The sequence below is a fragment of the Phragmites australis genome, chromosome 1, assembly GCF_958298935.1.
Source record: "Phragmites australis chromosome 1, lpPhrAust1.1, whole genome shotgun sequence".
Lineage (NCBI taxonomy): Eukaryota > Viridiplantae > Streptophyta > Magnoliopsida > Poales > Poaceae > Phragmites > Phragmites australis.
Genome location: NC_084921.1, coordinates 10,339,970 through 10,367,200, shown reverse-complemented (window position 1 = coordinate 10,367,200; position 27,231 = coordinate 10,339,970). Strand labels below are relative to the sequence as shown.

Below are 27,231 nucleotides of genomic sequence, written 5' to 3'. Positions count from 1 at the left end.
AGCTTCCCTCAGGTGCGTCTATAGAAGCTTGTTCTACTTGAGGAGCCGGAAGTGGCGCGTTAGAAGGAGTCAGAACTGGCTGGCTAGCTGGATCACTTGCTTCCTTCTCCTTCGATTTCTCTGGGCCTAGCAACCTGCCATCGATTGGCTAAGAAATAGGAAGGAATACCGTAAACCAAGATAAATAATCAGATCTAACCTTGTGACGGCTGGGATGCAGGCGAAAACACTCGACTTCTGCCTTTTGATGGTAACTTCCTTGTTGATCATACTGGCAGGTGGTATCGATTGTGTTGGAGGGGTCATCTGAGGGATAGATGAAGCCAAAGCTATCATTGCCTGCAAGAAACCAGCCCATAATGATTCATCATCATTCTGGATTCACCAAGTTAATGTTTAGAAGAATGACCAATGTGAGAGGGGCAACTCGACGTCGGTCACTCGAGGAGGTGATCGAGGAGTGACTTTAGCTATCTCCTGTAGAAAGTCCATCTGTACAGACAAAGCGTTAGTATGTAAGTGCTCGATAGCCATAGTAGTGTCCAAATAATCACTTGACAACTCAATGTTAAGACCAGTTGTTTTCTTTTCCGTGAATGCTTGAGGGACATCAAACTGTATAACGGAGATGATCTCTTGGATCGAAGAGATCCTTCAGCCCTTCGATCAGCTGGTGTTTTCCCCTTGTCACCGGTTCTAGAAAAGGAAGTGTCATCAAGGTCAAGGACCTCAGTTGTGAGGGTGTGCTCTTGATGAAAGATTGGGGCCTGGAATCAGAAGGTCGAATCAGGTTGAATAAGTAGTAATCAGCACTGCTCTCTTACTTGAGAAACCCCGATCGGCCTATTCATAGTTTTCAGACGGACAATGGCAAGGAATTTGAAAATGTAGCCTCCCGCACCTTCTTTGCCTCACACGTCATCGTGCTTCATCTAACATGCCCATACACGTCACAACAAAATGGCCGCACACGTCGCATAGTTTGCACTATAAATTTGTGCCCTGCTCTTCCATGCCTCCATGCCCTTACCAATTAGGCCTGAAGTATTGTCCACCGCTACACTTCTCCCAAGGCCTTCCTCCTCCGGCTGCTCTAGCAACGACGGTTCATCCCACTTCACCTTCACGTTCTCAAACACCACCAAAACACCACATGGCCACACGAGGATGGGCAGGCATTCATATGCCATCCCATCGCTATGACGATTACGCTCATGCTGCTTTGACATCCAGCCCATCTCCAATCCCTTCATTCGTGCACGTCACCATTCGAGATCCTCAGTGGTTCAAGGCCATGCAGGAAGAGTTCAACGAACTTTGCGCTAACAGAACCCATGCCTTAGTGCCTCGATCACGTGGTGCCCATGTAATGACCGGCAAATGGATATTTCGCCACAAGCTTCGACCGAACGTCATGCTTGAGCGATACAAGGCGCGCTGGGCTGTCCGTGTCTTCTTCCAACGCGCTGGCATCAACTTCGACGACCAAACCTTCTCACCTGTTGTCAAGCCTGTGACTATACAGATTGCCCTCAACCTCGCCGCCTCTCATCATTGGCCAGTACATCAACTCAACATAAAGAACGCCTCCTCCATGGAGATCTCGCCGAACGTGTGTACTGCCACCAACCAGCCGGCTTCATCGATGCTCGCCATCCGAACCACATATGCTTATGCTTAATTAATATTTGTAACCATTATTTAATTTAATTATTATATGAATGGTCATCTATAATGGGTTGGGCCATATTTATCCCAATGACATATATTACATTTTCCGCAAAAAAAAATATGTATTTCAAATCACTTCACATGATCCAAATCATTTTAGCATCATAGGCGATGGAAATAAATTGTAATATTTTTTATGGACAACTATTTTGATGTAGTAAATTTCGATAAAATAAACATCTGTTTTAGATATAGGGGAGTAGTTCGTATCATTACAATCATAAGGGCACGAAAGTCAACACTTCTACCAAGGTTCTTTACACTTCTTCGTATCATCAAAATAAACCCATAAGCTTTATTACAAGGTTCTTTTGCATGGTTATAGCCTTGTACACTAAAATATCGCCACCCACATGCAATGGTTGGTCAAATATGCCCGAGACTGTAGGTGCCTATCAAACTATAAAGTCATGCTTAGAATTTGACTATTTCTTTTTCTCTTGAGGCACTTGTCTCCAAGATCAACTCTTTTAGGTTTCTCCACGACACAATTAATTATGTAGTAGTAATAGGGAGGTATGTGAGATTGAAATATGGCATCAAACTTCTCTTCATATTTCACAGCCCTTGCATTAAGCATGTCTTCTGGCCTTATCATGCTTGCCATGTCCCCTTGCATCAAAGACCTTGTCGTGTATCTGTTATAGCAAAATATGGGAGGACCGTCATGGCTAAAGCTATGAAAATAGGACAGATACCTTTTCCTGGATTGTGTGTCCCTTGGGTCCTCTCCGAAGACAAGAATGTGCATCTGTATTGACCTCCTGATTGACCCCAACGCGCGAAGCCAACATTTTGTAGTCATATTAGCTCGTAGCACATTGGTAATCGTGCTTGCAATCATAAACGAACCATCGATCTCCGTTGCAATTTCCTTGGCTATTGAGGCAAGATCTGGATGATGATCATATGGGTTTGCACTCCCAAAGGCGAGGACTCTAAAGTAGTACCAATACTCCTCTCGATGTAACCTCGTCAACCTAAGAGCTTGCACTGTCCCCAAACTTGACACCCGATCCATTCTGCTGATGAGTATGACCTTGCTACCGTCCGCTCCATGGCGCAAAGAATGATAAAGTTTACCCCATGCCACCACATCCGTGTCGTGAACAAGCTCCACGACAATCAGGGACCTTCCATCAGAAGGACCTAGCAGCTTCCTACGAGTATAGCTCTCGCTATCATTAGCTAGATTGTTGAGATCGTCACTGCTGAAACGTAAGATATGAGAGAAGTTTATTTGCACCACTTCTTCTCTGCATACATGCTCAACTAGAGTTCTTTTTCCAACATAACAGGGCCCAATAACAGGAAGGACATCCAAATATGAGCAAGGATGGTGCAGTAAAAAGTTTAGGATCTGCTCCTTCTCCACATGTCGACCAAACATGCACCTTTCCATGATCAGATAGGAACTGTATGGTTGACGAACGATAGGAGGGAAGTGCATCAAAATTAGGAGAAACTCTTTCATACCGTCAAGTGTAGCTTCTAAATTGTCCATATCGCTTTGAAGTTTGTACTTGCTCACCGCCACCCCTCTCCTTGGTCGAGAGGCCCGTGTTACGGAGGTGTCCAGCATGTAGTAGCCCCGGTACATGGCCTCCCGGAGCTTCCTAAGCTGCAGGAGCATGCCACGGTTGGTGACTCGCCGCCCCTCGGCCTCCTCGACGACGGTACCGGCTCGTAGGAGCAGCTGCTGCAGCCTTGCTATCTTATTGTTAGACAAATTTTACGGTGGTCTCAGATAAATTTGAGCCATCTATTTTTTGGATCGGATGGTCTAGATTAGTTAGAATACTACCCGTTATTTAGAGGTAGTATGAGTAGTATATGAGAGGAGTATATGTAGTATAAGGGTATTTTGGGAAAAAAAGAAATAGCATGTTATTTATATCATGTAAATTCATATGTTTAATATTTAGATTGGCCTGAATGTTGATTATTTAGTTGAACGATTATTTAGGAATTAGATATAAAAAAAAGATTGCAGTGCCCTTCAATAGTATGATGGGTAAATATTAATACTACTGTCGTAATTACAGAAATATCCAATCATATGGACGGTCAGATTAAATTTATACTACCTCCTACCTATAGATAGTATGGACCACCGTAAAAGAGCTCACCCAGCTGAGCTGTAACCTGTACCTCAAGTTAAGGGTATCGACTTGACTTAACTGCTGTATTCTATGAAAGAATTGACTTGACTGTCCTAGTGCCAAAATGTTACGGGGCGCCGGTGGACGGCCACGAGAGCTGTTTCACACTTTGCAACCTGAGTCTGGGACTTACCAATGATGAAGGAGATGAACCGGCTGATGAGGTCACTAACCACAGCAAATAACACCGTCTCCATTGGAAGGAAGTGATTATTATGATGCGATGGTACTGATAAACATGATACTCCTGTATGTATAGATCAGATTGGGTTTCGAAGCCACACAAGGGCTGTAGCCCAAGGTCAAGGGTATTGACTTGGACTTTTACTTGTATTCTAGAAAAAGCGTGACTCGACTGGCCACGGAGCTGTGCCACTTTCCAACTATTCGATTTGGCTCATAATGTCTCGACGGATCCCTCTCGAAGACCAGTCTTCAACGAAGAAGAGGACCGAGCAAGTGTTCAGCCCGGCGTGATTGTAGCTGCCATTGGAACAGCGTTCCTCGTCTGCGTTTTTCCCAGAATAATTCACAACCTCTCACACGTTTGAGCCACAATGGTCAATGGTACTGTGATGTGCCTATCGTCTGTGGTGTCCTGTGTGACTCTTTCGATCTTTTCAGGAACGCGTGTCTTGACTCTTGAGGGTAGGTCTAGCGCGTACGCAAATTACGACTCGCGTGAAATACTACAATTTGTACCTTAAAAATAGATGGTCAAATAAAAAGGTCTTCAATGAAAAAAAACAAGAGCCAAAATTTCCAATCAACATTTAACGTGTGTTGATTTTGTGCTGTTACCCCTCGGCTGCGGTAATGCCACCATTCAATCAACCAAGAACAACAAAAGGAGAAGAAGCCAGAACACCGTCGCCCTCATTGATCTCGGTAGCCACATACGCTCTGCCTATCGAGGTCGGAGACCGGCCGCAGCTTCTACTCGAACGACGCTAGGGTGACCTCTGGTTTGGTCGCCGAAGACAGGTCGATTGTTCCTCAGGGGTCTTTGAGCGTCTTCAATCCTCAATGACTTCGCGCAGACCGGTGATAGGATGGTTCCTATCGGCAAGGTCTTGCGGCAGCAATGAGCTCGATTATCGTCCGGGCTTGTTTTATTTTGGGGATTACGTCTTTCCGGATCTGAGTCGTCACTAGAAGGATCAGCACAGAACTTTCCCTAGGTAGAGCTATTTGCAGCCACTACTTGATGAGAGTTCTCGGCCTGAGCCTGAGCTTCCTTGGTGAGATCGTCCATCAAGATGAGTCGGAGGGCATCATGTAGAATTAGGAGCCTCTGAGTTGCTACAGATCTGAAATGCAATGCTCCTTGTTGATGATTATGAGACGTGAGATCTGGGTTTCCAATGAGATTTTGGATCGAAGTCGTTGTCATCGGTGGGGGTTGATTGTTGTTCCCTAGCAGCCAGATCGACGAGACCCCATGAATTCGCAGGATCATCATCATGATTGGATGGACCAGCACCTCCATCCCCAATGGCGAAGACTTCTTAGGGGTAGGTTTCGGTAGAAGAGGAGTCCAAATCTATCATGCCTCCAAATAGGTTCTTTGACAATCTATGTTGTCGGAAGCCACGTAGGAAGATCCTGACTTGCGGCGAACGTCGCTTGTGCGACTGTCTTGGTCATCGAGCGATTCGAGCTAAATGTCATAGTCTTTGGCACACTGATCTATAAAACAATTTACCTCGTCACTTGAATTGTCGCAAGTAAGATCGTCACCTAGATCCACCTAATCGACCATGACTCCTTTTCGGTCGAGGGTGTGAAGTTGTCGTGGAACCCCTCGTCTGAGAAGTCGGTTCTTCGTGAAGACTTGGGTGGAGTCGGAGACAAATTGCATGACAAAGATTCGGTGTTGGTCATAATCCCCATGGATGTCATCAGCTGTCGACATTTGTAAACAGCCGATCTTACGAATACATGAATAAAGTAGTGGATACTTCCTTTAGCCGAATCATACGTCAGAAAATAGGGATTTATACTGGTTCAGACCTCCCGAAAAATAATAGCCCTACGTTATGTGATATTGTATTGATATTCAAGACAGATTATAAAGGAGGGTTTTAGCTAGCCTAGATGAGATCTAAACCTAGTCAAGGGCTTCTTGTGTGTAGTCTCGACGAGATATCGATATAGATCGTGAGTATAGAAGGCTTAGGGGCTTGTGGAGTGCTTAAGGCTTATGTTGGCTTGTTGGTTGTTTGATGGAATTATCTTCCACATAGTTATCTAGCTCCGTATATATATATGGGGGCTGTCGTGTAGCCTCTGGACTATTTTTGAGTAGGATTCTGTTCATTAGAGATGGACTTCACTGTTTACGAGATATTTTGATATATTTGGGCAGTTTATATACATCTAACGATTCCTTTTCTAGAAACGGATGTATGCTCCGAGAATACATAACACCTATATATGGTAGTTTTATACTACCCATCATCACACTCAATAGAGTAGCGGTTATAATCAGATTGTTTATATTACTTATGGCATGTTAGGTTCAGAGACGGTATATAACTATGTTTGTGTGAAAGTGTATCGTACATACCATCTTGTTTGTTGGTTCGCAAATAAAATTGTCGTCTTCAACTCTTCTTGTCCGATGATTCCACATCAAGATGTCCTGCATATGTCTGGACACTCTGTGTCTGAACAGACTGACATTTCGAAATTATTTTCTCCCGAAAAATAAAAAGAGTTTTTAAAAATTGCTAAAAATTAAAAGGTGTTGGCATATAGGTTGCTGACAGCTCAGGGTACTATCGACATGTTATAGACCGACAAGTCCAGTGGGCAGTGGGCAGGAAAGATGTTGACATGTCTCTTATCGGTATTTCGTCTACCGACTGAGAAGAAATGCTTGGAACTCTCATGAAGCCCTTCGCCGAAGCACCAAATCGAACGGTCCCAGAATCTTTGTGTACGAATCCAACGGTGGCAAATCTAGTTGCTGACGTAGAGTCACTGGGAGGAGCTCAAGGCGACCGCATTGAGATGTAATCAAGAAGATGAGCCAAAAAATTCCAGTCAACATGTGTGTCGTTGCCTCTCGGCTCCTGTAACGTTGCGAGGAAGAACAGAGCTCGGAGCTAAAGCTGAAATACGCTCTTTCTCATGGGCCTCGGTCGCGATCCCTCCTCAGCTTTTCGTCGTTCCCCTCGCTTCTTTCTGGGCCGGCCTCTTTCTGCACCTGGCGGCATCCACGCGTGGCTGCGTACATTACTCCACGGCCCGCCCGCGCGGTGCACCGGCTACTAGCTTGCTTTGGGGAAATCTTACGAAAATCGGCTGGGTGGCAGAACCGAAACGGTCGTGATCTTTTTTTTTTTTTTTTTGGCTGCGGGAGGTGTTCAATGGTTGGCGGGGCGACCGGCCGGCACATCAACTTTGCCACCTTGCCGAGGCTTCCCGGCCGGCAGATCAACTCTGGCCCGGTGTCGCCGCTGGGTGTACTCGTTGTCACTATTCCAAGTAGATAAAATTGTAGACATACGTATTGATTTATAGTGTTTATATATTTATACATACTGAATAGATATGATAAAAGGATATATGTATTGAAAAGATATATTTTTTTAATAGATATAATTTTTAGTAGTTGATCATATGATAAGACCTAATATGTGTCTATTCGTAATATTTTCTCTTGATCAATTATTTCAGTTGTAAACTTCTTATTAAAAACTCATCTAAAATCTTGTACGAAAATATGATGAGAAAATAATATGTTGATATCCATTAAAACTACTTTAAAACCTAATGTAAAAATATGAGAAGAAAATAATATGATATATATATTGGATATTGTCTTATTATAAGCTCATATGAGAAACTTAGATAGGAAAAACTCATTGGTAAGTTTGGAAAATAATAATTATGATCTATGAATCATATTAAAATCTCCAAAAAATCTCTTTAAAAAATAGGAGGAATAATAGTGATGTGCTGTTAAAACTTCTTTAAAACCCAATAAAAAAATAAGAAGAAAAGGATACATCATATATTGATTATTATCTCTTTATAAATTCATATGAGAAAACCTTTAAAAAGAAAAACTCATAAGCGAATTTAGAGAACAATATATATGTCTTTGATACCTTCTTTAAAAACCCCAAAAGGAAAAAAAAAGATGACATTATTCTATTACCTTGTATTTTACAAATATTAAATGGAGGTAATAATTTAATTTGATTTTGCATTTTAATTTTACTTGAATTAAGTACTATTGGGCATAAAAGTACTTTAGGCCTAATTAAGGTAAATTAATGTATAATCTTGCAAGAAAATGAATCTCAATTACAAAATTAAAGCAGACGTAAACTTAATTGCATGTTATAAGGATTGCTTGAAGCAAACACATTGAACAATACATAATATTCTAGAAAAATAGGGTCTGAAATGTTAAATTATAACAGCAAATAATACTAAATGTAATTACAATAAATTCTAGTGGCCTAAATACAAAAAGTGTTTAATAAGCAGTACTGATAGTTGAGCCATCTTATAATTTTTAAAAATTTATGAGGGTTTCTGCAAAATGCCATAAGGCTTTGGTTGTTTGCTAAATGGGCCAAGGCAACCTGGGCTGAGGCCCATCGGGCCTTTATGCCCATTCGGCATGGTAGGTGGGATGATCCACCCCATATAAAAATGATAGGGATGGTTAGGGTTGTCGATAACCTACCCACCCACACCCTATGTAGTCGCTGCCACCGGGTCAAGGCGTCATTGTCACCTGGTGGCAGCCGCGGGATGGGGCAAGGTGCTGGTTGAAGGATTGAGGTTGTGTCGTGACCCATGGGCAGTGCGGAGCTAAAGCGGGCGTGTCACCGTGCTAGGTTGGGGTTCGTCATCGGAGAGCCGCCGGAGGGCCACGACCCGAAGAGATATAGGCAGATTTGTCAGGACCGGAGGGCCACCATGTGGCTTGTGCCCAGTGCTGGATCCGGCCATTGAGCACCTTCGGAGGGTCGACCGTCGAGCGCCGACAAAAAGGGTGGTGTGGTTGCCGCTGTTGGCCTAGAGCAGTGCGCCCGAAGGGGCACCGCCGCCATGAGGACGGTGCAACAGATGGCCCGTCGAATGGCAGATGTGCCAAAGGAGACGCGACGGAGGTCTCCCCAGTCCTCGGGCTACCTCTACCTAGAAGGTAAGCCCAGCACTGCCAGATGGGAGGAGAGCGGGAATCACCAGATGGATAGACGCCATCGGATGGTGAGTGGCCACCCAAGGGAAGGCCACTGGATCTAGCCGCCGCCGACCTTGAGGTCCGACCGATGCTACCAGTGCTGGTCGAGTCGGGCTAGGTCACCGTGTGTGCAGGCCCTTACATCTGACGTGGTTGTCTCACATGCAGGTGGCCCGAGGCGCCGCGGATCGGGCGCGGACCGCCACCTACCATGTCGTCGGCATCACTGGAGGATATAAGAGGATTGCCTCCGCCTAGTTCGACATCAATGAAAGACAACGTCCTTGTGCGGTGCATCGGTTGGAGACGACATATGGAAAAGTACTGGTGGGTGAAGATGCGGATAGCGAATGGCGTGAAGAGCCACACACAAGAGGCGCACTGGTCCGATCAAATTGGATCCATCGTCATCATAGACATGAATCAGAGGATGAAGGTTAGAATGCTCCATGTTCACTTTCATGTGTACTTGTTCTTCCTCTATATGTGTGGTAAATATGTATGCCATGATTGTGGCATTAGGCTTACTTGATGACGACCTGAGGCCACATTGTTGCCACTTTCGTGCGATTATCCAAAACGAATATTGTCGTCTCGTTTGAGCATTGATGGGCACCGCCTTCATGCAGTCGCCGGAGAAGCATGCGACTGTTGTCGTGTGTCTACGGAATTGATTCATCTCGTGGCCCTCTGTTCGTCCTTGTCTTGGCGATTGTTACTCGAATGGAAAAATCCATATAACTCTTCTGGGAGAGGCCTTTATACCTCTGTGTGCTTACTCATTGTGGTGTGGCCGATCAACGACAAAGAGCGAAAGTGACTGATAACGTATTGCAAGTAGATAAAATTGTAGAGATAGAAAGTAAATAATAGAGAATGAATTCTCGTATTGATTCATAGAGTGTTTATATATTTATATATGTTGAATTTATATGATGAAAAAATATATTTATTAGGATGACATATCTTTCCCATAAATATAGCTCTTAATAATTAATTATATAATAATATCTAAAAATATCTATTCGTAACAATTACAAACTTAGAAGCTGCTGGCATATGACATATGAGACGGGAACGTTATCATCTGTCATAAAACAAAGCGGGACGTACGGGAGCCCACAGTTAGCCATCACCAAGGTTCATCTTACCGACCGAAGCTCGGTTACCGAGCTCCAGCGGTAACCGAAAATTCGTAGTTACCATGGTAATCAGTCAAAAATTTAAAAAAAATTGGACAAAATTCATTTGGTAAAATTTGATATTTGGAAGAAAAAAAATCGCGATTTTAGCCGTTCGGTAATCGGTCGGTTTGGACCGAGCGGTTTTTGCGATTTATCGAGTGGTTTTTTTAAATTTTCTGCATTGTTGGTAACCGCTCGGTTTTCTCAGCAACCGCTCGATTTTCTCGATTTATCGAGCGGTTTTCTCGATTTTCAGTGAAGTTAAGAAAAAACCCAAAATTATCTCAATCTTGTAAAATCAATAACTAATTCATCTTAGCTTCAAATCAAGTGAAACAAATTTTGTTGGTTTTCTTGTAACATGATAAAAGTATTTATACTCATAAAAAAGTTCAAAATTTTCTATGAGAAATTGTATTTGTTAAACCAAGTTAAATGCATAGTTTACTCTTTGCTAATCCAAAAATCATGAAACTAATTTTTTTAGTCTTCTTACATGATCCTATATCTTTTAAAAATACATGAACTCATGAATTAGTTATTATAACATGCATGATTGTGTAAATGTGTTGCTACTAGATTAATTCATAACTGACCCATCACACCTCAAAAATTAGTGAAACCACTTTCATTAGCTTATTTATACTATGATTTACGTAGGAAAAATAATAGTAGACATGAAAAAGTTAATTACAGTGCTGTTTCTTAACATATTCACTTTATGCTTGTGAACTTTGTAAAAATCATAGAGAAATTAATAAAACTCTAAATAAAGTGAAATCAATTTTAAAGATTCTCTTAAAATACGTTTTACACAAGAAAAATATGTGTTTGCATGTTAAACTTTTCCTTAACATGAGTTAATAACTGAGCCGCACGCTTCAATTTTTTTTCTTCATTTTTTTTAAACTTCCTCCCTATAGAATATGATGCAAACGATATTATTTTTGAAAATTGTTTTCACAGAAAGTCTTAGAATTGTGTCTAGTTTTTTTTAAGAATTTTTTGATTTTTTTTGATTTTTTTTTCGAATTTTTTAATTCAAATTTAGTTACCGTTCGGTTTCTGAAACCGAACCGGATCGAGAAGATCCGTTATCGCGATTTTTAAGTGGTTACTGTCGGTTTTTTAACCGTGGCATCACTACCAACGGAGAAACATAGCCCGAATCAGAACCTGAAAGCCGATCAAAACGCTAAAGCAACAATTCTGTCCAGCTCTGTACGACGACGGAATATAACACGGCCAAACAAAAGTAAGTACAGCACAAGAACAGGAACCGCCGTTATGAGTGACAGCAGTCTCTGAAGGAGCTGATGAAGAAGCAATACATAAAACCTCCTTCGTCATGCAGTCACTTGGATCAGATCGATGGCGTTAGAGCTGAGCCTGATCGGTCCGTGCAAGGTAAGAGATAGAGAGGTCTACATCTTTTTCCAGATTGTCTAGGACAGGCTGAAATGTGGAATCCGACTGCGTCAACGAGGGTGGATTCATGTACGAGATCGAGTGCGGACTTGTTGCCTCCTTACCTACTCGGCACTTGGCTCTGCAATTCCTCCTACGAGGCATGCCGGAGTATCGAGGGAGCAAGACTGTACTTCTGACGGTACGTGCCGGTCAGAGTTGGTGGATCAGCTGTGGATCGAGTCAAACAATCCGAATTAACCCGAAATATCGATATAATCAAATGAATTACGACCGTAAGGCTTGTCGGAAAACTGGATATATGGCAGAAAACAAGGGATCTGAAAAACCATAGTACATTATTGCATGCACAATTGCACAAGCATGGGCATCATCTAAGATCTAACTGAATGAGCTGGCCCAAGCCGAGAGGTTGATCGTCCCGGCGAGGGATACGATCACGGCGGCGTGTGGGTTTCGCGTTCCCCTCCACCCTATATTCGTGTACATTAGTACTGCTGGTTGCTAGCAAAGCACACAGGCAGACATGGAACTATGGAAGAAGGATCTCCAATGTTCTGGAAAGGGGAAAAAAAGGGGACGAAGACGAAGAAAAGAAAAGCTTCGGTACTTAGCCCAGTCGTGCCCATCATCACCCCAGGCCGATGTCATGTCATACCACGACGGAGAATACAGGTTGGAAAGTGTCCAACTGCGGGTGGCACGTTGTAAGGGAACGAAGAGGCTTCATCAATACCATTTTTAATATATAGTTTTGATCAGTATTTTTTATTAAAATATATTTTAAATTTATAATATTATGATAGTATTTGTGAAGGTAAATCTGCACATATAATTTTAATATTTACAAACTGAATATTTTGAAAGATATTGTTAATTAAAATTTCAAAAGTTTGATCAAATATTTTTTAAATAATATGTATTTACGACAGGGGAGTAATCCAATTTGGCTAAAACTGCCTTCTCTAAACGTCTCTGTACACGTACATTCAATTCACTGGGGGTATAAAAAAGGCTCAGAAAGCGACACGCCATTTTATACATTTATGCGCCGTGCCGTTCACAGTTGAAATTGGCGAGTTCCCCCGTCCTTCTCCCTAGCCGCCCCCACGTAAAGAAAGATTAGGAACAGCAGGTTAGCCCCTAAATAAATCCAATTCCCAGCGGATTACCCCCCTAACACCGCAACTTTTTTTTTAATCAAGACGCGGCCCGGTCCTAGTCTAGCAGCCTCCCCGCGCCGGCGTCGCGCGTGACCCACGCGGGGGCAATTCCAAACGCGCGCCACCAAAACCGGCCAAACGCGAGCCAGCAGCGCCCCGACCCCGACCTGGGACCAACACCAACAGCATAATTAGTAGCCGCAATCCCCAATCCGACGCCAACGCAAAACACAAGAGGGAAGCGACGCCCCGATTCATCCCCGATTCCCACCTCGGAGCCTCGATTCGATTCCCCGTCGAATTCCTCCTCGGAGTCTCGATTCGAGACGCCGATCCGAAGGGGGGAGGGAAGAGGATGAGCTTCCAGGACCTGGAGGCCGGCCACGTCCGGGGGGCGCCGCGGAGGAACGGCCGGGCCGGGGCCGGCGGCGCAGGAGCAGGCGCAGGCGCGTCGCAGGCCGTGGCGTCGGGCGTGTTCCAGATCAACACGGCGGTCGCCACGTTCCAGCGCCTCGTCAACACGCTCGGCACGCCCAAGGACACCCCCGACCTCCGTGACAGGATGTGCGCGCACCTTCCTACCCCATCCCCAGTCTATCTAATGTGTCTTGGTTGGGTCCTCCACTCGATCGAATAGGGAGAGGGTGTTTTGTGGAGTCGGTCCGCTCTGATTTTGATACGTGTGCGGAATTAGGGGAGAGTTCTGCGGGCTCAGCTGTGATCTCGATTTAGGTTTCGTCTCTCTGGTGGATGCATCGACTTGTTGCTGTGGGTTGCTTAGGGCTTAATTTGCCCCATTTTTTTGTATACTGCTTACGTATTCAATTTGACGACTCTACACATTTCATGCCTGATTCATGTTTGGTTGATAGCCTTCTCCCGTAGGTTAGATTGGGCAAATCAAGCTATATGACCTACCTGAATAGATTTAGCTATCTGAATGCCATCCTTTCTTCTGAAATTGATGGGATTTGGTGTCACTTCATGGTCATGCTGTGTTATATTTTTGGAAATGAATTAAAACTTTTATCAAACCTGTTCTTCATTGAGCTTTATTTGCCGACTGTAGGACTAAACTAGTTTGCTTACCAGTTCAAATTGTTTGATGGGTCGTCTAACTATCAGTTGCTGTTGCTTGCAGACATAAGACACGGCAACACATAACACAACTAGTGAAGGATACATCAGACAAGCTTAAACAAGCTAGTGAGGCGGATCATCGTGTTGAAGTCAGCGTACGTCTCTATCTCTGTCTTTACATGCATCTTGTTTGTTCTTTTTAATTGGAACTGTTCTGTTCTCCTGCATGGTTCGAAGCATTTTGTTACTCTCTTCTCCACAATCACCAGGATATAATGGAAATGGGGATCATGCTCTGTTTGCATCCTTACTTTTATGGTCACATAATGTAGTTTGGATGTTACCTCTAGTTCAGGAATAAATTTAACTAATATTTCATTTTCATGTAAGTTTTGTCATTTTGCGATGCATAGGTGTTTTATTTTGAACAAGAACCTGCAACAGACATTTATTTTCTTCTTTGCAAGTACAGAAGAAAGGAGTAATGCTTATAGTTACTGAAACTGAACCTGTACATTTCATGTACTCTGATTGGAAAGATCAAATCTAATTTTGCGTATTTTATTTTGTACAAGTCTTAGTTTTTCCTGTAGCAATAGGGGTTAAAGTGGGCTCCTTAATTAGAGAGCAGTAAAAGTTTTCTTTCATTATTACAGCATGCTTCAATGATCATATTCTGGCATGGTGGCATGCATTGTGACAAAAAATGTAAGCGAGTCTTGGATTTGTGCATTTAAATGTGTTACCTATATTTCTCATATGAGCTTTTGTATTTACTACTAGTCATTTAGTTGCCCATGTTCATCCCTCTATTATTTGGGACAATTTGCTTTTCCCATATGTGCCAGGAATTTGTCTTTTTACAAATTGGGTTCATAACCATGTATTAAACCGCAGGCTACCAAGAAGATTGCTGATGCAAAGCTAGCTAAGGATTTCCAAGCAGTCCTAAAAGAATTCCAGAAAGCTCAACGGCTAGCAGTAGAGAGAGAAGCTGCATATGCACCTTTTGTTTCTCAAGTGGGTCTGCCACAGAGGTAATTTGCTGCCCAGCTTTGTTGCATTGTTGCTGTATGATATTATTTTATTTTACATTTCTACAAGGAATTTTCTGCTTTCAAAAGTTAGTTTGATTTACCAACTCATGGTAGTGCTCTAATCCTCGAATATCTGTGAATTCTTCTGTATGTAGCATTTATGAATATATGTCTCTCCTAGGTTAATAGAATTCAATTAGTGAAATGATAGATTTTGATCAGACAATTGCTAATTACAATAAAATGCCCATCAGTCCATTACCATCACAAACATCCCAGAAATTGAGTTAATAGTAGTTAATCGTGCTTGAAGTCGTTTCAGGACCTCCTGATTTGTTTCCAACCTACTGTGAAATGTCCTAACACGTTCTGTTCAATGATTATTCGGTTCTCTTCCATCCTGGCATACCTCCAGATGTATGTCTGGGGCATTATAAATTGCAGTGAATAGTTACTCAACAATAAAAAGCTAGTCCAACCCTACCGTAGATCTAAATATCAGAATTGCATTATGTTCTGAGATGACCATTCATACTTGATCGTTTTGCCTGATATATTCTATTGGTGCATTCGTTGCCCTTTTTTATTGTTCCATGGAGCAATGTTTGTTTTGTTCATTACCATATTTTGCCACAACAAAGTTAAAGTCCCTGCCCCTGCTGTCATAGGCTCATTTTCTAGCTTTCCACACTATTAGTGCAAGAAGTGGCAAAGTGTGGTAGTCTTGATTAAATAACTCTACTGTAGTTTACTTTAGTTGGTTCTTCAAGAGAACAGTAAAGTGTGACTTTCTGATAAGTTTCAACCATTGCTTCTTTTCTTCTCATATTCTTTCATTGATTTCTATTAATAATAATTTTATTAAAGTTGTTTTTAGCATATTGCCACCATATGGCTAATCTAGGAGTGGCCATCCTTTGCAGCTATAGCTCAAGTGAGGTGAATAATGGTGCTGATAAGTTGTCTGAGCAGCGCACGCAGCTTCTAGAATCTAGAAGGTAAGTTGATAATATCTGTTTGTTATTTTATGGAACTACTTATTCTGTACAGATTCTGTTGAGTTCTGTGGAACAACTTATTTTGTGTAGATATGTTGGCTCTGTATTCATGGCGTAACTTGGAGGCACATACCTACTCGACTTTATGCGGTTGCTTGGGCAACACATATACCCTGTATTTGCATGTTAAGAATTTGAGCCTTTTTCTGAATATCCTGAGTAATGTGCTAATTTCATACCTTTTGATTTACCATAGGCAAGAGTTGGTCTTCTTGGATAATGAGATTGTGTTCAATGAGGCCATCATCGAGGAGAGAGATCAGGGAATACAAGAGATTCAGCACCAAATTACTGAAGTAAACGAAATCTTCAAAGATCTTGCTGTGCTAGTCCACGATCAAGGAGCAATAATTGGTATGCGGCCTTTTGGGTTGACAGATGATATAACTGCATTTCGATTTGTTTTGAGGACAGGACTGCCTATTTCCCCAGTGTCATCTAATTGTATTTCTCCTCTTGTGCTGCAGATGACATTGACTCCCACATAGAAAATTCTGTTGCGGCGACTACACAAGCAAAAGGCCAGCTTTCGAAAGCTGCTAAAACTCAGAAGTCGAACTCTTCGCTGGTACTTTCAGCACCCCTTTGACACACTTTGTTAATATCCTCCATCTTCATTGTTCTGAATTGGTGACCCATTTTTTGCTGCAGATATGCCTGTTGCTGGTTATTTTCGGGGTTGTCCTGCTCATAGTGATAATAGTCCTTGCAGCATAGAACCTTGGGAGGCACCTGAGGCTCCAAAACCTGGTCGAGCTTAGCGTGAAGAATTCCTTCATAAGTTATTTTTGCTGTGCAGTCAGGAATGTATCCTGGTTTCAGCCTGGAGGGGGTTGGCTTTCTGGTTGTGGTATGTTGGTGTATGTGGTGATGTGTCTGGAATGCATGGTTTATACAAGTAATTTACTTCCTTCCGTGTCACCGTTGTGGTTATTGTCTCACATGCCCGCTTTGTTTTTATGTGATATATCAACGAGTGCGTTCTGTAGAACAAGTAGTCTGAATTACATGTGGGATCACGTTTCTCATTTCTTTGAGAAACGGCTTGCTGTATATGTGCTTTATTTTCTTCGCTCTGTTGGGTTCGGAGTATATGCCAGTAGTGTCGAATATTCTTTCCTGCTTTTTGATGGCAAAGACTGCATTGTACGCCATTAACTTGTAGCGGAGTAAACCGGCTTTTTATTTAACAGTCTTTTAACCTCATCAAGCCAGTACGGCAGTAAACCGGCCCACAGACTGCAGGACGCATGCTATCAACTGTTCATCGTTCGTCCCCGTTACTCTTTTTTTTAAGCCTTAATATTGGTATAAGTTATAGTGCACATTTAAATAATCTATAACTTATATATACATGTCTATTGAAGAGATTTACTATCATCATTCTATTATAACCTACAGGCACTCAAGGCTATAAAAAAATCAGTTTACTGGGATAAACCCTAGTTAGACACGAACGTGGGGCTCGAACGCTCATGGATAGAAAATAATCAACCGTTCCTATCACTAGCCTATCAGCGCGTTCTCCGTCCCCGTTACTCAGTTCAGGACTTCGGCTCCTTCAGGAAAGAAATTCAACAGACATGCCACTGCGGCTACTGCATCGTCGATTGCGTTCAGGCTTTCCATAAAATCCTTTATGGACGGTGTTACCATTGCTCACCTTCTCCGGCGACTTCGATCGAGCAAATCACCGGGCGCACGCCAGCATCATCTCGGATGATACGTGAATGAACGGTGAGTACAATGTACGATTATGCTTCTTAAGCACTTGGCTCAGGATAGTTTCGACTTTATTGTGTGTGTGGGGAGAGAGAGAGAGTCGGCTCGTTTCAACTTTCACACGCGCATCACGTAGTACAATCAATGGCGTTCCGTGTTCATGAGCCATGACTCAGTTTAGACTTACCAAGAGCATGTCCAATAATAGAGTCCGTATTGTCTTTAAGCCCGTATCATGTCATCTGAAGATATTAGGTGAAAAAAATTATGAGTGACAGGTGGTAATCATTATTAGTGATAGATCTTGTATCTGTTACCAAACACGTTACTCATAAGTCTTCATTGATAACGAAGGTTATGATCGTAAAAATGATCCGTTATCTGTGACTGAACATAAGTGGCTTATCTTAATAATGTCCCGCCACTTATGGTCGTAAATATTTTTTTACCCGAGCCATCACAACACAAGGGCGAAACACGGCGGGGCCGGTGGCTCACCAGGCGGTGGCGCTGCGCGTGGACTCGGACTGCTCCGCCTTCTTCCGCGTCGCCCTGGAGGGCCACCAGGACACGCTGTACGCGCACTCGCTCCGCCAGTTCTACCGCGACTGCCGCGTCGCCGGCACCGTCGACTTCGTCTTCGGCAACGGCATCGCTGTCATCCAGCTCAGCCTCGTCGCCACACTGCCCCTGGCGCCCGGCCAGGTGGGCAGCGTCACCGAGCAGGGACGCAAGGACCCCAACCAGAACACGGGCTTCTCCTTCCACGGCTGCGTGGTCGAGGCCTAGTACCCGACCTACCTGGGTCGGCCGTGGAAGCCCTTCTCGCGGGTGGTGGTGATGGAGTCGTACCTGGGCGCCGGCGTGCAGGCGAGCGGGTGGCTGGAGTGGGCCGCACGGGATCGCGCAGGCCTGGCCACGCTCTTCTACGGGGAGTACAGAAACTACAGGCCGGGCTGGCGTCGCCGGACGGGTGAGGTGGCCCGGGTTCCGTGATCATGGACGCCGCCGTCGCTAGCAGCTTCACCGTCAGGCGGTTCATCGACGGGCTCGCGTGGCTGCCGGGCACTGGCGTCACCTTCACGGCCGATCTGTTCAGGAAATGACGGCCAGTTTTTTAAAAGAAATCTCTACTGCTTAAAAATACATAGTAGTCGTTTTAAAATAGATAGGATGTTCTACCTTCTATACATACTATGATCGGCGTTGACAGGTGTGTCCTCTGTACGTTTCTGTTCCGCTCTGCTCGAGTCCCCTGGTTTCAATCTCACTTTCTCTCCTGCATCGCTCCACATAACTTGTTTTCGCTGCAGTTCACGCCTCGCCTTCGAGCCTACCATCCCCCAGACCCCCACCTCCCCTCCCCCGTACGGCCCCAATCCACCTCCAATGGTTGGCCGCCACGCGCCCCACCTCCGCCTGGACATGCCGCTGCGCCTCTCCGCGCATCCCTCCTTCCGTTTCCCCTCCACGCCCCTTCCCACCCATCAAAAGCTCGTGGCCTCTCCTCCTCCACCTCCTCGTCCCCGTAAGCTGACGCGCTCCTCCGCCTCCTCACGCTGCATGCGCTCCCATCCCTTCCTCACCTTCTCGCTCTACCCCCGCTCCTCGCGTTCCTCTTCACCGCCACGCTCCTCCTCCTCCACTTCACCGTCGCCTCCTCCTCCTCCAAGAACTACCACTCGTTTCCGGCGCTCATCCGCCCGCGGTCATCCTTGCACTCTCCCTCTTCCTCCGGATCGTCGCCCTCTGGCTCCTTCCTCCCCCGGGCCTCCTCATCCTTGCAGACTTCGTGGGCGCCCTGCTCGCCCGCGCGCTCCTTCGGCCCATCCGTGTCCATCGCTTGCGCACCCGTCCACGTCACCTCCACCAAATTCATCCAGATCCAAGTATCCTTCTACCTCAACTGCACCTCTCTCGTAGGTGCCCTCGTCTTCTTTGTCATCCTCGCTGGAGCGACGTGGAGTGAAGGTCCATCCAGACCTAGCTGTTCATTATGCTCTGTGGAGCCTTTTCTTTTGTGGCAAGCGCTCTAATTTAAATGTTTCATTTGGGGGTAGAATGTTGTTTGTCGCGGTTTGTTTGAAGCCAAGAAGCAGATTACGGTTGCATTTGTTCGATTCAAGTTTTCCTTTGGAGATGTTTGATCACGTAGTGTTGTGTTGATTTCAATTTATTTTGCGTTCACCTAACCAGAGTATGGGACCACCCATGACCCGTCCAACCCCAATACTTCTATCCAAACAATCCACTGCTATTAAGTTTTATCATTTTATGGTAACCATAGTTTAAAACCGTACTGTGGATATGTTTCTATCACCGTAAGCCTGACGAGTTCATAACGTCACTTGTTTTGATGAGGACAAATGTTGGATGTAGCACTTAATTTGGTGCGCTAAGTAGCTTCAATCATTTGTTGGTATAGCACACACATGCACGTGATGGACAAAAAAGGCCTTTCATTATCCTTAGTGTTGACCAATTCTGTGTTTGCGGGACTTCGTTTGTTTATCTATCTCTTGGTGTCTATATCGTTGTACATTTGAAAGCATCTTTTTTTTTCGAGAACGCGCCTTGGCGCGTTGTTTCATTAAGAGGAAAGCAGAAGTACAGATTACACTAAAGGAAACAAAGGGCGGCCGATGCTAGCGTCGTCCGACAACACGGTAACAAACTAAAACCGACAACACGGCCAGTGACGCACTGACCAAAGGAAAACACGACACTAGAGCCCGAGCAGCTGAGCTAGAGGCCTGTTTCCAGCCTGAATCCAGCAACGACCTTCGTCTCGAACCAGATTACAAAGCTCTCTGGGCAGCAGACATGCGCGGTTGAAAGCTCGTCGATTCCTCTCCTTCCAAATGCACCAAGTACCAAGGAGGAATAGGGCGTCGAAACCTTGCCTGGAGACCTTTGGCACTCGTTTGCGAGTCGGTAACCACCAATCGGCCAGCTCCATCTCCGCCTGCGGAGTGAAGCGTTGTAGATTAACGGAATGAAGAAGGTGGAGCCACACTTCTCTGCTAAAGACACACCCGAGGATTAAGTGCTGTATATTTTAGTCAGACAATTATTTACATAGTTTGTGGGGGGGGGGGGGGCTATTTTCAGGTCTGTTGTATTCTCCAGTTCTTGTACTTGACGCAAACAATTGTTGTAGCATTCGTTATTCACCAGGTTTGACGATTGATCCTTCAATTCATGTTGTGCACAAAATAATGACCACTGGCTACATTGTGTGCTCACTGGTTGGGTCCTTTGCCATTGTATATCTATATGACACTTTTGTCTTTGACAAGAAGGCATTTGGCGGTGAGTATTATCTTACATATATTTATGTAGAAAGCTCGTGCCTAATTTCTTTTAAGTTAGATCTAAACCGCTTCATTCTCTTCAAGTAGGTACCATTCCTAAGACTATTTCCGATAAGGAGTGGTGGCAAGCCACATACACCAAGTTTCAGGCCTGGCCACTCAACGCTGGACCTACGACCGCGATGAACCCCATCAACCGCTAAAACTTCATTATCGAGTCCAGTGAATAGGTGAGAGAAACTGGTTCAGTGTCTATCTGCACCATCAAAAGCAGAAGCTAGAAACCATAAGAACAACATGGAAGGAATTTTTTTGCATGTCCTAGCTGACATAATGGGAAGCGGTGTAGTAATATCGACCTTACTGATATAGTGTGAAGTTCAGTCTGCGTGTGCGATCTGGATTACTTTTCTATATTGTTGGAACTTATATATCAATTAACTTTGTATTGTCAAATTGACTCTTGTTTTATTACAATCCATGTGTTTGACCTACCAACTATTTTATCTCGTGATTTTTTTTTCTGTTACAACGTACGGACATATAACTAGTAAGGATGAAAAGTTCACAAGTTAATTAGGCCATAATGCTTACGAAGGAAGTTAAAAAACAATGCTTACGAAGGGTGGGTGCACAATTATCGATCTCATTAAATTGATTATTATTTGGCGTGTAATTAGGGTGATATTTGTTGTGCAATTGTCACTCGTCTTGGCTCAGTAAGAATGTACTAAGATAGTGTTTGGTTAGCACACTGTAATTGTAAATGATAATGGTATCATAATACACTAGAAATGAGAAGGAAAGAGTGAAAACTAGATTTGTTTGGTTTGTGAATGTAACGGTGCGACAATCCCTTACAACGTTTGTTCAAATTAGAGGAGTATTTCGCAATCTGCACAAAGATAGACAGATTGTAGACATGCTAATTCGTGATTAAATGCCCAAAAGTCTCAGAAAATTTGCAAAAGAAACGGGTGATCGAAGAACAGATCAGAAATTCACATGAAAAAAACGAAAAACAACTAGGTTGCATCAAAACAAATTGATGCAAAAACAGATCGCAAAGTACCTTGTTGCCATCAAAGGAAGAAAGAAGAGAAAGCAGCATCCAGTATGAGAAAAACTTATGAATGCAGCCCTGCATTGCTGCACACGGTCCGGTCAGCACCCCGCCAATCCAATGCCCACCTTGACATGGATTCCACTGGAGTCTGCGACACAAGTTGGCTCGAACCCTAGCATCGCAGATCTGAGCAAACCTGCAAAAGACGAGAAAATTAGGTGTGGTCACTGATGCCAACGGGTGCAAGATCGTTGTGGAGATCCTCGGCGGTGATAGAGCTCAAGCTTCCCAAGCCGATGAATCGACACAGCAAGACGGTGGGGAGGGCGTGCCCATGGGCAAGGCGGAGGGACGAGTGTGAGGTGGTGCTATCCGCCTTTTAGAGCGAGGAGGATGTAAATGGTAATATAATAAAATACTAGTCGATTTGGAGATCCGTCCGTGATTACGTTGATATCCAATTCCCCTGCTAATTGATAACGGACCAAGCAAACTAAACACTTGTAAGGGTATGGTTTACCCTCCGTAATTGAATTATGTTAAAAAAACGAAGCAAACACTATCTAAGATGTAACCTACCTGATCTGGTGTATTGCCTTGTAATTTCTCACACCTGACGTGTAACCAAACACTATCAGATATTGCAAGCAAATGTGCTTATAAAAAAAAACACCATCAGATCAGTAGTCTGGTGATCCAGCAAGCAAATGTGCTGAGAATGTAGCAGCACCGCGTCACGGCCAACTGCGAACAGCTCAAAGCACCCCTGATCACACGGGACGAGGATCCTCGCTGACCTTGGGGCCAGGGCCCACATGTCAGTGGGCGTGCAGCGATCACACGAGCGCATGAGGCGGGCCTGATTCCTCTTTCCAGCTCCCAGCCTCCCACCACCCCACCTCAATTCGCTGCCCCCGCCCAAATTGCCCTCGAGCACCACCGTTTCGGCCTTTCCTCCCGGAACTTCCAACGCGCCTCGATCCAGATCCACACACCGAGACTATTCACTCAATTCACCCGTAGGCGTAGCCGCCCTCGTCCTCGTCTCCCAGGGGCTCTCGTCCGTCCGCACTTGGTTGCTCTCTCCTTTTCCTGGTAAGGAAGCCCTAGCACTGAACGGATGGATTGTTCGTTCTTGGTCAGCGGGATCTTTTCTTCGCAATGAGCCCTCAATTCCGATTATTTCTTGCCCCGACCCGTCTGGTTTGTCGCTGATTCGTCTGCTTCGTGCTGGAGTGCTATACCAGAATTTTTGGGGTTTTGGTTCAGGTGAACCCCCCTGGATCCGGCCAGTTTGCGGCAACGCTTAGTGGGGGGTCGCTTGTAGAGTTGTAGTCATGTACGTACTTGCAAGGATCGATCCGTGCTAGTTAGTTTGCATCGGCAAGTTGTGCGAAATTCGCATGCACTGGATCCGTTCATGTCCTGGGTTTCCCTTTGTTGCTTGGAGAGCAATCGAATCCAAATATTTCTTTCTGGGGTGGATACTCCAATCCGTCCGCTTTGTTACGATTTGTTTGCTGCGTGCTGGATCACCGGATAGCATCCACCCCCCCCCCCCCCCCCCCCCAAAAAAAAATTGGGGGTGCACCGGGATCTCCATGCCTTTCGTTAAGTCTGCCTGCCCCTGGGTAAGCGAATTATTGTTCCTTTTAGCGACGGAAATTACCTTCGGTAGTAACTAAGCGGGTGATGCATATGTCGAATGGAAGTCTGTTCTTCAATTTTTGTATGACCAATATCGGCTTTGAAAGTAATTTGACACGGCCAGTGAATATTTACTCAAGTTCAAGACATTGTTCAGAAAATCGGTGCTTTGTTGTGCTCATTGTAGATAGCATTCTCATACAAGAAAAAAAATGGTAAATACTCGTGGCTGAACTTGTTTCTATTATACAAAATTTATGTGCTGATTGAATTTTCTTCTCATAATCATTTAGATTTCTATTAGCCCTTTTCTACTTTATCAGTATCTCAGTATAGTTATTGAGATTATCAACTCCCACTAAAACAAAATATGAACATGCCTTGCCAAAGAAAGCGAGAGAGATTATTGGAGGAGGATGGAGGAGAGGAATGTCTTAAATGTTAGCTGATTGCCGCTGCCTATCAAGCCAGTAAATTGATAAAGGAGTACAAAAAGTAAGGCAGCAAAGCTGAATAATTGGATACATGTTCATGGACTTATTTGATTCGTGTCCTCTTGATCTGTATTAGGTTGGTCCCTATTCCATGTAGTACAGGTAACATTACCTGAAACTTCATTTGTGTCATGGAGTTGCCTGGTTCTTTGCTGTTGGTTTCATTGATCATGTAATCCCATTAGACTATCTTTTGTTCCCCTGTTAATCAAGTTTTTTCAACCGTAAGTCCTACAGCTTGCATGTGAGCAACCCGTCATTTCCGCTTGTCTATCATTATTTTGTGTTCTGACAAAACATTGGCTTGGGTGTGCCTCTGCTACAAACTCATTTCGGATTTCTAGAGTACCATGATCTACTGATATGTGTTACACTATGAATTAGGCATTGTTAGCTTGAAAGAAACAATATCACCTTAATACCATGTTTGTTTTGACAACCTGATGCCTGTAGATAAGTTGTTAGTTCAGTTTTTGAAGGGGGAAAACTAAAAGGCTTCTTTGGGTGGTTGTGGTTCAGCATAAATCATACTAGTCTTTTTCCTCACAGTACCATCTACAACTTGTTTACATTGATTCTACTCTTTTTCGTGGTGCTATCAGAAGTGCACCATGGCAAAGATCAAGCCAAAGGCGTTGCTGGCACAAAGCAAACAGAAGAAGGGCCCTAGCCAAGTCGGTGTGGCTACGATCTTCACCTACATGGTCCTCGGCGTCCTAGTCGTATCCTCTGTATACACAGCTTACAAATACTGGACAGGCAAAGGACCAGCAGCAGCGGCGGCAGTGGGCGTCGAGGGGAACTAAACCACAACTATGTAACTGATTTTGTTGTTGTATCATCATTCATCCAGTTGGATAATTTTGGTTGTCATGGTCCGGTAAATGGAACATGGATAGAATGTGTCATGATACAGTTATATTGTAATAGTTGGTACATTATATTTGATATGTATGCTAAATTTCTTTCCATGATGTGGATGCCTTTACTGGAACTACTTTATTGTGAGTCGATGGTACTCAGTCTCAGTGCTGTACTGGGATCCTTTGCAAGTGGTTGAAGACATGGTATATAATCTTGTGTTGATGATGGCAGTGGAAAGAACTGATTTTTTTTCTGGTGATCACAGCCTTAAAGAGTGTATTGTGATGTAAGCAGAATATTTTCAATTGAAATCCTCATCACAAACAGGTGGAGCGGAAACACCACCTGCCCCCTGTTTCAAAAGGCAGGCCACACGAATGCTGCCATTTTGTGGGCTTTGTTCAGCTCTCGTGGGATCAATGATTGTTATCTTGTCTCGTGATTCAGTGCGTCACGTTGAGTAACCCAATCTCCTCCGGTCACTGGTTACTGGCAAGGAGGGCATGATCACGGCTGTTCGGGCATGCGATTGCGACTATTCCCCACTCCGTGCTGCTGCCTGCGTGCCGGTGCTGGACCAGGCCCGCTGGTAGTGATGTTTGGTGGAGCACCCAACTCATGGCAGAAAACATTTTGCCTAACACGTCAATTTTTTCGACTGGAAAGAAATTTCTTCGAGGTCTCTGTGCGTACTTCAAACAGGGTCTTATTTATCGACCAAAAGAATATGAATAATTCTGTGGAAAATTGTAGCTTTGGAAGGGAAGAAGAAGAAGAAGAAAGAGCTTCGTACCAACCCGTGTGTCGTCTGTGTGGACGAGAGGGACCAACCAGTTGAGGCCTGAAGATGCGAAGCTGTTACTAACAGGGACCGTTGAACACGCAACGCAACAGCCAGCCCGTCAGTAAAATTCAACGGAGGCTTTGAGCTGACGTCTGAGGCTATGACCAGCCGGATTGCTTCCTTTTATTACCTGTCGTCGTCGATCGAGAGTTCCTATGGCTGAGTTGCTTCCTTCCATTTCTATCTACGACCAGTCGTCGTCGATCGAGACTCGCTCGCCATTCGCAAGAGTAGTTTTTGTTGGAAATACTCACGCGAGATGGAGATGTAAGGCAGAAAACTAGTTAGTAGAACACTGGTAGTAAGAGAAACACACGAGTTCTTGCAGTAACACACACAACTATGCATTTTCTCTTCTTATTATTCTACCCGATAAAACAGATTACACATACTCGTATATAAAGACACACACTGGTGACAGGTCGTTCCTTGCGACGTGCTTAACTAGCCGCAAGAACCGGATCACAGCTGCTTAACCCATACGCTGACTACATGCATGACTCTTAACTAACGCAGCCAGCCACATCGCCCATCTCTCCAGGAGTGCAGGCCACGCACATCTCCATGGCCGGACCGCTTCCTCCTCCTGGATATGCTCCACGACTTGGTCAAACTCCTGGCCGCAATTTCCTGCATGGCTGAACTCCATGAACACCTGCATGCACTCGTCTCCTGGCTGGCTGACAATCAGCTCACTACTCTCTTCTGATTTGCCCACAAGCCATGCATCACGCACTCTTCACATGGACTAGCCTATTACATGCCAAACCGACACATACACAAAGCTAAACATACTGCTAATGCAAAATCAACAAGATTAATCTAACAGTTTTCTCTCTCCGAGCTCCGTCCCAACGCGAGGTTGAGGATCCCTGTTGAAGAGCGACTGCTGACTCCTGTCTCGTCTCAACTGAATATCCCATGCATTGCCGTGGCCTGATCGCGACAACGATCATCTCGTTGGGAACTGCTGATCCATGCATTGCCCCATGAGGTTGTCTCATAGAAGCTTTTAAGGAGAGCACGTTTTAATTACCCTGTCATGCATATTCAGAAGAAGCAAAGAAGAGAAAGTAGGAAGCAGTCTAGTAGCTGTGTTCCAACTGAAATCAGTTAGGTCCCGATTAGTCGTAACCCGGAAACTACGCAGCACTCAGAACCATGCATAAACTGTCAAATTTCAAGACCCCAAAGGTCAATTTCGCCTATTTACCAGCAGGTCGGCCGG

At 44.3% G+C, this 27,231-nt stretch overlaps 2 protein-coding genes and 1 pseudogene across 2 annotated transcripts; 2 read left to right on the top strand and 1 right to left on the bottom strand.

The window, feature by feature from the left end:
- Nucleotides 1-1,973: 1,973 nt before the first annotated feature.
- On the bottom strand, nt 1,974-3,460 carry LOC133930986 (uncharacterized; the record flags this gene model as incomplete). Its single annotated transcript, XM_062377787.1, has 1 exon — nt 1,974-3,460. A coding segment is annotated over one exon (1,329 nt), but the record flags the coding sequence as incomplete, so codon positions are not given.
- Nucleotides 3,461-12,983: 9,523 nt separating this feature from the next.
- Nucleotides 12,984-16,973, top strand: LOC133909139 (syntaxin-22-like). The gene is made up of 7 exons (XM_062351442.1): nt 12,984-13,441; nt 14,019-14,112; nt 14,855-14,994; nt 15,918-15,992; nt 16,249-16,406; nt 16,520-16,620; nt 16,704-16,973. Exons 1-7 carry the CDS (start codon nt 13,233-13,235, stop codon nt 16,767-16,769), a joined length of 843 nt encoding a protein of 280 aa, XP_062207426.1. The 5' UTR covers nt 12,984-13,232; the 3' UTR covers nt 16,770-16,973.
- Nucleotides 16,974-18,221: 1,248 nt separating this feature from the next.
- Nucleotides 18,222-20,809, top strand: LOC133909133 (putative pectinesterase/pectinesterase inhibitor 22; annotated as a pseudogene).
- The last annotated feature ends 6,422 nt before the right edge of the window (nt 20,810-27,231 follow it).

Bases quoted from the DNA above. Each gene is read 5' to 3' on its own strand.
- LOC133909139 (XM_062351442.1), top strand. From the start codon at position 13,233: ATGAGCTTCCAGGACCTGGAGGCCGGCCACGTCCGGGGGGCGCCGCGG. The intron at 15,993-16,248 runs GTAAGTTGATAA...GATTTACCATAG, and splicing joins CAGCTTCTAGAATCTAGAAG to GCAAGAGTTGGTCTTCTTGG. The intron at 16,621-16,703 runs GTACTTTCAGCA...TTTTTGCTGCAG, and splicing joins AGAAGTCGAACTCTTCGCTG to ATATGCCTGTTGCTGGTTAT.